At 39.1% G+C, this 13,761-nt stretch overlaps 1 protein-coding gene across 2 annotated transcripts in view; it reads right to left on the reverse strand.

Annotated features, from left to right (window-relative positions):
* The window catches only part of LOC105481049 (transmembrane protein 245), a 102,399-nt gene that overhangs the window by 14,650 nt on the left and 73,988 nt on the right, over positions 1-13,761 (reverse strand). For both annotated transcript variants that reach the window (XM_011740297.3, XM_071078116.1), the window contains exons 15-17: positions 5,145-5,245; positions 3,314-3,488; positions 441-635 (exon numbers count right to left, since the gene is read on the reverse strand). In XM_011740297.3, coding sequence (XP_011738599.2) covers positions 458-635; positions 3,314-3,488; positions 5,145-5,245 — 454 coding nt within the window. In that variant the 3' untranslated portion in view covers positions 441-457. The remainder of the gene's footprint in view (positions 1-440; positions 636-3,313; positions 3,489-5,144; positions 5,246-13,761) is intronic.

Below are 13,761 nucleotides of genomic sequence, written 5' to 3' on the forward strand. Positions count from 1 at the left end.
CTGGGCTCAATGCAGCCTCCGCCTCCTAGATCAAGCAATTCTTCTGCCTCAGCCTCCCGAGCAGCTGGGATCACAGGCATGCGCCAACACACCTGGCTAATTTTTGTATTTTTAGTAGAGATGGGGTTTCGCCATGTTGGCCAGGCTGGTCTCGAACTCCTGACCTCAGGTGATCCACCCACCTTGGCCTCCCAAAGTGCTAGGATTACAGGTGTGAGCCACTGCTCCCTACCCCAATATAGGTTTTAAATTTTCTTGGTATGTGAAACCCAAAACTCTGCCAACGATTTGTATTACTTAGTGTCTTCTGCAACCTTTATCACAGCATTGGTACTCAAATACCTTTATCCTGACAAGTCTGGATGAAGCTACTTATCAAATACAGAGACAGGACAGCTCAATGTATAAACACAGCTTACGATTATTCTGCTTTAACTCACCGCTGAGTCTGAGCAGGTCATGGGGTCTGGTTTGGCGTGGGCACTGAATTCGTGGGACTCACTAGCATGGCACTATAGATATTGGAAGCAACCACAAGTATGCAGAGAAGAATAGGCCCGATGATTGCTCCTTCCAGGCCTAGGTAGTATGCTCCACCGGCCACTGCCAAGCCTGTCAGGTAAGGATGGCCACCTCTGGAATAAAGAGCATGACCTTTAACACACAAAAACTGGAGTAAATCTGAAATACATTTCTAATACAATGTTCATTCTTTAATACACTATGCTTTTTGGCATATTATCAGCTTTCTTTAGATCTTTCTTTAGATCACCTCGATGCATACAATGAACACTGACTGCAATAACATTGAGATGCAAGATCTTCTTTTTCCTATGGGTGACATCTGCCTCTTTTTATAGCTCCAGGAATGAAATAATAAAGTCAGCAATGTTAATAGATATTTTATACCCATTTCAGGTGCCTGCCTATGATGGGTTAATGTTGGCTTAGGACTGGTTAGGAGTCACCTGTTAAGTTTTCCTCCATCAAGGATAATTAAGTGAGCATATAATTCAGTTAATTATGCTTTTATACGACAACAACAACAACGATAGCATCCCTGTTACTCAAAGGTCAGACTTTTGGCAACCTCCTAAAATACAGTTTTTAACACAGGTAATGATAAAAGGCCTCCTGAGGAAAATATCTGTCACAAAGCCCAAGATTTCTATTTCACAGGAGAATCACAAATGCCCTCCAGCTTATTACAGTATCACTTACAGAAATGGAATGAAATAAAATAGAACACAGTAGCACAGCACATTGACAATGACAAGAAAGGACCACTGACATCAGAAGGACTGGGAAATAAGTCACATTCTGTTTGTTTCTAGTTTTAAACATAGATGAGAAGAACAATTCAGTGAAGGGCAAATAACTAAATATCCTGGAAGGATGTTCTATATTACAGTTAAATCAAAGTAAGACTTGTGGAGAACCAGTCTTCAGGAAACCAATGTATTATATTCATAATGTGTTTGTCTTTCTCATTCCAAAAAAATGATTTAGGGCAGTATTCAATGTTTGCTAAGTAAACTTCTTCCCTAAACAACACATTCAAGGAAAACTATCAAAAATGCTTAAAGCTTTTTCCCCCGTTCCGTCACCCAGGCTGGAGTGCAGTGCTGCAATCACGGCTTAATGCAGTCTCGACCTCCCAGGCTCAAATGACCTTCCCACCTCAGCCTCCTGAATAGCTGGGACTACAGGCATGTGCCACCACACCAAACTAATCTTTTTATTTTTGTGCAGAAGGGGTTTCACCATGTTTCCCAGGCTGGTCTTGAGCTCCTGGGCTCAAGTGATCCATCCACCTCGGCCTCTCAAAGTGATAGGATTACAGGCTTGAGCCACTATGCCCAGCCTTAAAGCTTTAAAAAAAAAAAAACGTGTGGGAGTTTATTAATAAAAGCTTAACCTACTAAAAACTAAAACAATTTATGCCAAACCTTTCATTTCCCAATGACAACGTTTAAAGACAGTATTTTAGGCCGGGCATCGTGGCTCACGCCTGTAATCCCAGCACTTTGGGAGGCCAAGGCAGGCAGATCACCTGAGGTCAGGAGTTCAAGATCAGCCCGACCAACATGGTGAAACCCATCTCTACTAAAAATACAAAAATTAGCCAGGTGTGGTGGTGCACGCCTGTAATCCCAGCTACTCAGGAGGCTGAGGCAGGAGAATGGCTTGAACCTGGGAGGCAGAGGATGCAGTGAGGTGAGACTGCGCCACTGCACTCCAGCCTGGGTGATAGAGGGAGGCTTTGCCTAAAAAAAAAAAAAAAAAAAAAGACAGTATTTCTTTAATTCCAGCTGTAAACCTTAATATAAAATGTACAGCAAAGTTTAAAGAAATAAAAGCACTTAAGTATAAATCATACTTAGTCCTACTCAAATGTCAACTGTGACACACTAGTTAACCACACTATGACGTTCAGCCTTTTAATTTTCTCTCTCAAGTTTTAATATGACTGAGAACTGGCTTGATTTATTTAGTGCAATTTCTAAAAGAGATACCAAAACCTATGAAAACAGACATTTATTTATTGTATTATATGGCTAAAGTGTTGATTCTGACTTAGAGTTAATCTGTATTTATCACAGAACGATTCCAATTATACCTTTAGAGAGCTCTGCTTGCCAGAAATTAACTTGCTGAGATTTGGTTTCACATGGAAATCCTCAGACATACAATCTAACATCATTTTCTCCAAAACCAAAGAAGAGATAAATATAATCATTAACAGTTCACTGTACTTAAAATATTTGATGTACATCAGGTCATAATTCTTTTCTAGGTTAAATGTCACTAAATCAAGACAAAATTATTCACAATTTGGTTTTAACCCAGGACATCATATATTAATGATAAATAATACATATGTAATAATAAAATATTGGCAGGGCATGGTGGTTCATTCCCATAATCCTAGTGCCTTGGGGAGTTCAAGGCAGGAGGATTGCTTGAGCCTAGGAGTTCAAGGTTCAAGGCTGCAACGAGCCATGACTGCACCCTGCATTCCAGCTGTCTGGGTGAGATACTGTCTCAAAAAAAAAAGTTGCTCTGGAACTTTCAGGCAACAACCACCAAAAAAAAAAAAAAAAAACACCCCAAAATATCATGCCTTGTAAACAATATTATTTTAAATGAAAATTTCATTATATCAGTGGGAACACAAAAGGCTATTTCACTGAAAACTCCTACTACCAGTTCTTTTGTATACCCGAGAGGAAAAAATCCTCCTTTAAAAAAAAAACAACAGAAATGCCTGGAGGATTCACTAATAACTTAAGAAATTCTGTGGCTTACTTACCCTGATATGTCAGAGTAGATTGCAGTATCTACAAAGTATGTTGGCAAGAGATGAAAAATCAAGAGTAAAATGGCCTTGCATCCTAACCCTTGTGTCAGCCACAGGTCGAGAACTGCAGGTACTGCTGCCCAGTATGTCCCCAAGAATGGCACTGCTCCAAGGATTGCTGCTAACGCTGAAAAAAGAGTAAAAGAAAAGCAACTTAACATCATCAGCAAAACACTAACAAAGCAAAAGAATCGAAGCCGTAGCTCCTCCTCCTCAACAATTTCCAACAAAACAAGTTAAATACTCACAAACTCAAATATTAGGGAAATGATATGCCCTATCTAACTGAATTTTCTAGCTAAGTAAAGGCTCAGTATCTTAAAACGTGATACTAAAAATCTTTCCAAGTCTGTGTCTTATTTATGGATCTCTTCTTAAGCAATAGAATTTGAGGGTTCTGGAGTTGTTACTCTCAATCAATAGTTAATATACGGTCCTATAAATATACCTACAGAACATGTGTCAAAACTTATACTGAATCCAAAGCCCAATCAGAAATTACTTTCTAAACCTCAGCATATTCTTTACTTTGCTTCTTTCTAATAAAAATAAACAGAAAAAATCCTGAGATGAAGGACCCTGCTTCAAGGTCATTCCCGTTCAGAGCAGTTATGTTCAAGTGCTCTTCCTCCATCTGGCTTCTCTCCAGGTTAAGAGTAAAGCAGATGTACCTTCTAGTTCTGGTCCTACCAGAAGCCAGGTATGTGACCTTGGAAAACTGGTCTCTCAATCTATATGAAAAGTCTACCACTCCACCTCACAAGGTGCTTGCAGGCCAGAGGGTAGGTTTGTGAACATCACAGTAGGGAAGAACGTGAATGAACTTGAAAATGTAGAAGGAAGCACAGACAAATGGGGGAAGAGGGGGATAGTGGTAGAGGCAAATGTGGAAGGCAGAGATATTTAGGAAAACAAGCAGCCATAGAAATAAAGGAAGGAGAAGTAGAAGAACCACCACAACAGATCTTAAGAGGTATGGAGGCAGCTTATGTGCCCTCAGAAGCATTCATCTTGCCCTGGGATGTAATCCCTCATGGACAAAGCTATTTGACAACACATTGCTCCCTGCCAATCAGTTCAATTCAAACATTACTGAGAGTCAATTATGTCCTACGTGTTATGCCAAGTGCTAGAACATTCATTCATTTAACAAACATTTAGGGCAACTGATACGGGTTTGGATCTGTGTCCCCATCAAAATTCCATGTCAAATTGTAATCCCCAATGTTGGAGGTAAAACCTGGTAGGAGGTGACTGGATCATGGGGGGCAGATTTCACCCCTAGGTGCTGTTCTCATGATAGTGAGTGAGTGAGTGAGTTATCGTGAGTCTGGTTGTTTAAAACTGTGTAGCACCTTTCCCCTCTCTTCCTCCTGCTCCAGTCATGTAAGACATGCCTGCTTCCCCCTCACCTTCCACCACGATTATGTTTCCTGAGACCTCCCCCAAAGCAGGAGCCACTATGCTTCCTGTACAGCCTGCAGAACCGTGAGCTAATTAAACCTCTTCTTTATAAATTACCTAATCTCAGATATTTCTTCATAGCAGTGACAGAACAGACTAATAGCAATTTTACTATGTGCTGGGTATGGTTCTAGCTGCTGGGGATACAGCAACAAACACATTATAAATCATATTTCTGTTCCTAATGTGGACTAGATTCGATCTCAAGCCAAAAAATTTAGTTTTTTAAACTTGAGGAAGTAGACATTTCCTAGACTTATGTAAAATGCTTTAACTTTCCTTAAACAGAGAACAGTGGAAGGTGTAATATGGTTGTTACCTGATGGTATGAAGACAATATTGATGCCAAATATAGTATGAGTCAGCCAGGTGTACAATCCATAGAAGCCAGCCATTTTGAGGGAAGCATCAAATACCCCTCTGGAATGCCCAAAGATAAAAAGAAAGAGTAAATAAACACAGTGTCATATCATGATTCAGAAAAATCACGTGGCCACTTGATTCCAAATCAAGTAATAGCGTTAGTTTTTCTGCTGGCCTGAGAATGCTGTTTTCATTTTATTTCAAAGAAACATAAACACCTTATTTTAAATACATTTACTAAGTTATTCTTCATGTAATATGAAATATGTTTTATTTGGAAATATATTTACTAACTATTCCTTAAATTTCTGATGGAAAAAATAACTGAAACACCTTAAAATACCCTATTCTCTGAAATAATTCATCAACTTTTCACTCTGAAGCAGATATTTCACCACCAAAACAAATGGAAAGAAAATCAAGTGTGAATAACATGTTTCCAAGAATACAGTTTAAACTCTAAGAAACCCCAGGCTCTGGCCAGTCCTCCCCTTTTGGAAACAGCCAGTAACGGACAGTGTAACTTGTATTTCACCATCTTTCTTTTATTTAACAAAACCTTCCTACGTTTCTTAAACTATGCAACTAAGCCTACAAAGTAACATCTCTTACAAATTCTATCAAAGAATGCAGGTCATTGGGAGAGAATTTACAGGAAAAAAAAAAAAAGATTCCTAACTCCAGAGTAAAATCAGAGAGAAAAATACAAGAGAGATAAAAAGAGACACATATATTTGGTGACTAATACAGGAATTCAGTACATGAAAATCTGCAATGTCAGGTGCTCTGTGTTTTTCAGTTGGAAGATTAGTAAGGCAGGACTGTAAGGAGGGGAAATAAGGAACTGTTCAGAGAGCACAAAGGCAGCAACCTATAAGTAATCTCAAGGCAGCACAAAATCATAAAAACCTGGACTCTATGGGGTGGTGCAGAGGGGTGCAGGGAAAGCACCCTCATACGTTCACCACAGAAGAAAAGCTGTAGTTGAAAAAGAAGACGTTAGCAGCAAAGGAGACCTTGTACATGCAAAAGGAAACACCAAGCTTTTCTAAAGCATCCCAAAAGAGGTATACTGTTAGGAGCAAAGTCAAGCCCTGTAATCTAGTGATTCAGTCATTTAGTAGGGTTCTGGGACATGGATCCAGTGGCAGAATGGCTCCCCAATTATAAAATCTGCTTTGTCATCCTGACCAATAGCTTTCACTAGACAATGTCATAAAGGTGCCATATGACTCTGCAACAAGAACCCAGAATAAAGTGGTATCAAAAATACCAAAAGGAAGGGAAAGACCCCAAAGAAAATACCAAGGATCTGCTCAACAACTAAACAGAGAAGACAGAGCAAAAAGAAAATAACAGAGCTTCAGGTTTTAAACCTGAGGGGGAAATAACAGCAGTGTCTCAAAGACATGGAGAAGGCCAGAATGGAAGAAGCATGGAAGAAAAGGGGAGTTTGTTTAGTAAGGGCAACAGGAACTCAAAAAGGATGATGAAAATACCATAGAGGCAGCTGAAATAAGAGACAAGGCTTAATAGAAAATTCAGAACAAGACGTCTGAGACGCACCAGAATAATTATAGAAGAGCATAGGACATCCTAAAGGGGCAAGTGGAGAGAAAAAAGGGCAACAGGTTGTGTTTTCATAAAGGACCTAAAGACAAAGAAATAACAGCCAGAGAGGTAATGAAATCATTTCTGTAGTAGGAGGAAAATCACTAGAGTGCAGTATTCCCGGAGACCAAGGGAGAAGGTAGGTTTTGAGGGGGAGGGAATAATGACATCATTGACCACAGAGAAAAAGAAAGGAAAAAAGTATAGAATTTGTCTAGAACTAGAGAGGTCAGTGAGGAAAAGATAGAGCTATCATGATCCTTCCTTAACCTTATGTTATTTAAAAAAATTTAAGCCAAAAATAAGTTGACATCAAAGGTGCAACAGAATATTGCAACTCAATCACCCCTCTGGGTGGCAAGTAACCAAGGCCCAATCCAGTAAGGATCACGTGCAGAAAACAGCACAGTCTTCTTTCTTTCACCGCTGAGAATACTGGTTGCTGGTAATGTTCTCAAGGCAACTTTTAAATGCACTATATATTGTTTGCAGTTACTAAACATATTCATGTAACCTAGTGAGGGATGAGAAGACAATATATTCCCTTCTACCTCATTACTCGTGATCTGGCACACAAGAAGTTTTATAAATAAAACAGCAGAGAAAAATCCTCTTACAATTTACCAGAAAACAGAATTTAACTCACTGAAATTCCTAGCAACTTTTTCTTCTTTTTTGTATCAGCTTTATTAAACTATGATTTACAAATAATAAAACTCACCAATTTTAAGCATTCAATTCAGTAATTTGGACAAATATAAACATTCTACAACCATCATTACAATCAAGATGTAGAATATTTCCATCACCCCAAAAAGTTCCCTCATGCCCTTCTATAGTCAAACCCTTCCTAAACTCTGGCCTCTGACGGCCATTAGATATGCTGCCACTATAATTCTGCCTTCTCTAGAATCTCATGTAAACACAACCATACATTATACAGCTTTGTATTAAATTGTGGCAAAATATCCATGGCACAATATTTAGCATCTGAATCATTTTGAGTGTGCACTTCAATAGTGTTGAGTACATTCACGTTGTCATGTACTTTTGGTGTTTCTTGCACCTAGCATAATGCTTTTGAGCTTCACCAACATTGTTGAGTATGTCAGTAGTTTGTTCCTTTTTATTACTGAGTAGTATTCCATTATGCAGATCGACTAGAATTTGTTTGTCCATTTACCAGTTGATGGGCATTTGAGGTGTTTCCAGTTTGGGGGTATTATGAATAATACTGCTATGAACATTTGTGTACAAGTCTTTGGGGACATATGCTTTCATTTCTCGTCTGTAAATACCTAGGAGTGGAGATACTGGGTCATATGGTATCTATTTAACTTTATAACGAATACTAGCTTTAATCTCTCAATTCAGAAAAAACTAAGAGTCCACGGACACCAACCCAGAAGCCACTGCCTCCTACCGCACCGCATATCTCCTCAAGGTATGAGGTTAAACCTCACAGTTTTATGTGAGTGGATGCTGGCAGGAAGAACAATTCAGCTCATGAAAAACTAAATGACAATGCATCTGAAGCTCCTAGTAACTGACGTAGTGCACAGTGGATGCTCAATAAGCAGTGGCTATTAGTAGAAAATGTGGTGTGTGCACAAGGAAATATTATTCAGCACCCCCCTAAAAAAGGAGGAAATCCTGTCATTTGCGACAACGTGGATGATCCTGGAGGACACTATGGTAAGTTAAATAAGCCAGGCGCAGCACAGATAGACAAATACTGCATCTGGAATGTAGGAGTTGAACTCACAGAAATAGAGAGTAGGATGTGGTTGCCAGGGGCTGAGAGATGGTCAAAGGGTACAAAGTTTCAGTTAGGATGAATAATTTCAGTCGATCTATTGTACAGCATGGTGACTACAGTTAATAATAATGCACTGTATACTTTAAAACTGCAAAGAGTACATCTTAAATGTTCTCACAACAAAAATGGTATGTGAAGTAATGAATTAGCTTGATTTAACCATTTCACAATGTAACATTATATTACAAACTATAAATATATAGCATTTTTATTTGTTGCCTGACTGGTTGCGGTAGTCCACATCTGTAATCCTAACACTGTCAGAGGCCAAAGCAGGTGGATGGCTTGAGTCCAGGAATTCAAGACCAACCTGGGCAACAGGTGAAACCCCGTCTCTAGTATAACTACAAAAAATTAGCCAGGCATAGTGTGTGCCATTAGTTATATGCCAGATGAAGTTTTATTTGACTTTGGGAGTAAATTATTCCTAGCAATCTCTGAATTTTAGGTTCCATAGAACCCTGGAATTCAGTGATAATTATATGCCCAGTATTACAGGTTATTTCACCTTACAATTTAAAATAACCAAACTAAAACTTTTTGGTATGCTACCTGCATGTGCACAGCACATAACTGTGCTTGGCATGTAGTGGGCTGTGTTAGTTTCCTGTTGCAGCTGTAATAAATTACCCTAAACTTAACTGGCTTAAAACATACTTTTTATCTTATAATTCAGGTCAGAAGTCCTAAAACCAAGACGCCACATTCTTTCTGGAGGATTTAAGGGAGAATCTGTTTTCTCTTCTTTTTCAGTAGTTTTTTTTTTTAGGCTAGCCAAGTAAAGCAGTGAGAGTTGAGAGGCAACAGAGCAATGTGTAACTGGTTGTGATCATTTAGTTGTAAATACAACCACACTTGGACTAGCCTTTTCCAGTTTTTAAAGGCTGCCTTCATTCCTTGGCTCAAGGCCCCATCTTCCATCTTTCAGATTAGTAGTGTGGCATCCTCCAATCTCTCTCCATCTCTCAGCTCTGCTTCTGTCCACATGTCTCCTTCATTCTGACTCTCCTGCCTTTGTTTTCTAATAAAATTTTTTTATTGAGATGAAGCTTATATAACATAAATTCCATCATTTTAATGTATACAATTCAGTGGTTTTTATTATACTCATAATTTGTGCAACTATCACCATTAATTCTAGAACTTCCTCCCTCTTATAAGGACTTTTTCTAAACTTGTTTTTCTTCTTTCATTAATAATAAAGGTATAGCTGATAATTTTTTTTTGAGACTGGGTGTCAATCTGTCGCCTAGGCTTGAGTGCAGTGGTGCAATCTTGGCTCACTGCAACCTCCACCTCCCAGGCTCAAGTGATCCTCCCACCTCAGCCTCCCAAGTAGCTGGGACTACAGGTGCACACACAACCCCCTACGTGCCAACCACTGTTACATGCTGTGCACACACAAGTTTTGGTTTGGTTATTTTAAATAACCTATAATACTGGGCATATAATTATCATTCGTCTCCAGGGTTCTTTGGAACCTAAATTTCAGAGACTGCTAGGAATAATTTACTCCCAAAGTCAAATAAAACGTCATCTGGCATATAACTAATGGCAAGCACCATATAGTTTGAATGGGCTACCAGAAATCATTAATCAATGCAAGAATATTACTTACAATCATACCAAAGATCATTTCCCCATTTCATTCATTCATTGGTTGACATCAACCAGTTAGTCAACATTTTTTGCATACTCAAATTCAATAAGCACTTCCCTGTCTTATTATCTATGAAAGACATTATGATACAGTTCATCAACTCTCTTGCAAAAATCACGATAGACGTGGGCTTCCGGCATTCCATAAAGGTGACCGTGTATGACTTATGCTGTGTGAATCCACGGTGCCAATGGTCATGACCCTTCCCTTTGTAACTGCTCACAACCATGTGGTCAAGCACTTACTGCAGAAATTGACAGAACACTTACATCAAGTTAACCAGTCTAAAATTTATGGAATATATAGGCTTCTTCCACCTTTATGTCTCAAAAAATATCTGCCTGTTCTTGGTTTTCTGGGACCTTTTTCTTCAGTGATTCTTCAAAGATTATTGACAGTTGTTCTTTAATTTTACTCCAAGCTCTCCTAGCACTCAGTAGTTGATGAGAATCAAATTCAAAGACTCTGGAGGTTCTTTTCCTCCCTCCTTTTGGTAGCTCAGGTGGACCTGATTTAGCTCAATGGAAGAAGAGACTGACACACCAGCCACTGAGCTGGAGGCACCGCTTTCTAACAAGGCCTATTCCCTACTCATAGACCTCCCATTACTACATAGTCTTAGAGATGTTCTCCTGCCCCATACTATATATAGACTATTACAGGGCAGGATTCCTGTCTGTTGGAAGGTAGGCCATCGTGCATCCAATCCAGCTATGCCCCACCTAAGCACACCTCTCTGTGGAATAAAAGTTCCAAGAGTTAGGCAGGATCAGCTTTTTCTCAGCTAGGATTTTCCCCTAATAAAGCCTGTTGTATATTTATACCGTATGGCACTAAAGGTGTGAATATTCATGCCTCCTTTCCACAACTATATATAATAATAACTCCTCTGCACCAGGAGCTTGAATTGACTTCAAATGATTGTTTACAATGTTAACTCTTCCTAACCAGCTCTTGATCTTCATCCTTTATAAACTCTAGGATGAAACTTACTTTTTCACACATTTCCTGACACTTAACTTTAGCTCTCAACCCTCTCTTTTCTGACAAACCAGATTGTGCTTGCTACTTTTCTAAACTGAGTAAGAAAAAAATAACAAGACAATTCAGGATTTAATCAGATGACCTGCTTTTAATGGAATGATATTTGAAGCAAGGAGTGGGATGGGGAGAGTAACAAGCCAGTCCAGAGAAGCTCTATGAACTCAGTGTACACAGGGCCTTAGACCACAGCTGAGTAGGAATTACCTGTCTAAGGAAGAAGAAGAATAATGAAGAAAAGGAGAAGTGAAGAGTTCAAAGTGAAATTCTGCCTCCTCCACATTTCCTTACACTGGTTCCACCCTCTTTTCTAAAGGATTGTCATTTCTCTTCCCAGTATTCTAGCCTCACTGCAATATGGCATATCTCAAGTAGAAAGTGAGCTAGTGTGAGAGACCAGTCAGCTTTTAGAGACACAGCATATACAATTACCAGTGGGAAAAGTACTCCCCAGCTCCCTTGACAGCTCTCTACATATTTATGGGGTACATAATAATGCTTCAATACATATAATGTATAGTAATCAGATGGGTTAATTGGCATATCTATCATCTTGATCACTTATCATTTTGGTTTTTTTTTTTTTTTTTTTGAGACAGAGTCTCACGCTGTCGCCCAGGCTGCAGTGCAGTGGCATGATCACAGCTCAATGCAATCTCCACCACCTGGGTTCAAGCAATTCTCCTTCCTCAGCCTCCCGCGTAGCTGGGACTATAGGCGCGTGCCACCACACCCAGCTAATTTTTGTATTTTTAGTTGAGATGGGGTTTCTCCATGTTGGCCAGGCTGGTCTTGAACTCCTGACCTTAGGTGATCTGCCCACCTTGGCCTCCCAAAGTGCTGGGATTTGAGGTGTGAACCACCGTACCTGGCCTCATTTCTTTTGTTGGGAGCATTCCGTATCTTCCTTCTAGCTACTTGAAACTATATAATTTATTGTTGTTAACTACAGTCATTCTACAGTACTGTAGTACATTATAACTTATTCCTTCTAAGTTTTGTATCCTTTTTTTTTTTTTTGTATCCTTTAACACATCTCTCTCTACCCACCCCTTCCCAGCCCCAACCTCCCTTGAGATGTCACATCTTCCCTTTCTTGATTCATTTGCCCTGGAAACCCAGCTCCACAGGGTGTCATATAGCAACCTGGCTGACATTAAATTTCCAGCATGAGGGGAACGGCCACACTGTGCATTCAGCCTTAGAGAGCTGCTGAGGGGCACAGGGGATGAGCTGCTTATGTGGAATTCTTCCATTCTCACCCTCCAAAATAGTGGTGAAACAGAGAAACATAGAATGACAGCATCACACTAGATCATCTGCAGGCTATGGCAGTAGTAAATATTAATTCAATATTTTTATACAGTAATACATGGTTTTGTGTCCTTGACAATGCCTAGTGATTGTGCACACTTACTCTAATGCTAACTAAAAAAATAACAAGGGGTTGTTTCAATTACATAGGCAAATAGTAAACATGTAACTCAAAACTAGTTCCATTATAAGCCCATTAAAATGAATTTAGTAGTTTTCAAAGCATCACAATGAGAAACTAAAAGAAACATTTTTAAGGTAATTTACCTTGGAAACTTAAGTTTATGAGATTCTTTCATCAAGTAGGTTAAGCATACCTTTACTGTCTTGATTATTATTTAAGAACTCCAGCTAATTTAATTTCCCCAAATAGGCGTAAGAGATTTCTGTTTCTCTATTCCAGTGTTGGGAAAGATTTCTTCAAATAAATGAAAATACATTTTCTTACAGCTTTACATTCTTCCTTACACATTTAAATATTGTTTATACTCTTAAATCAATGAGAATTTGTAATAAATATTTCATTTGCTCAAAGCAAAAAATGGAAACACTGATTCACCAAATGATCAACGCTCACTTTTTTTAATCCAAACACTTTTATTTCTCCAAAATTGGGAGGTACCAGTGGGAAGCATGTTCACTTTCCAAATGAGAATTGCATGGCATACACATTCTCTTATCTAATTCATCAGGACGCCCACCCACTGGCACTGAAAAGCTGTAATCCCAGCAAGCAAGAGCCATACCCGTGTGCATGCACTCATGTGAAAATATCACACACACTAAATTGCATTGAGGCCGTGACAACATGCAACTTAGTAATGTGCAATATCTCCACCAGAGCAAGCAGAATGGGAGCATCAGGGAAGAAGGGTGTGATGTATACATTCAGGAGACAACATGCTGCTAAAGAGAGGAAAATGGTCTGGGGATAAAGGATGCATGCCACTGACTCAAAACTTCATGAAATGAAAACCCAATTGCAAATGTATTCAACTGAGAAGAATACTTATTCAGAATCAAAATAATGAGTAATGTTCAAAACTTCAATGAGATAGTGATCATAAAGAAGCCACATACTTCAGAAGGCAAAGCTTCACGAGCAGACACTTTCACTGTCTGGTCATG

Source organism: Macaca nemestrina, chromosome 14 (assembly GCF_043159975.1).
Source record: "Macaca nemestrina isolate mMacNem1 chromosome 14, mMacNem.hap1, whole genome shotgun sequence".
In the NCBI taxonomy this organism is placed as follows: Eukaryota; Metazoa; Chordata; class Mammalia; order Primates; family Cercopithecidae; genus Macaca; species Macaca nemestrina.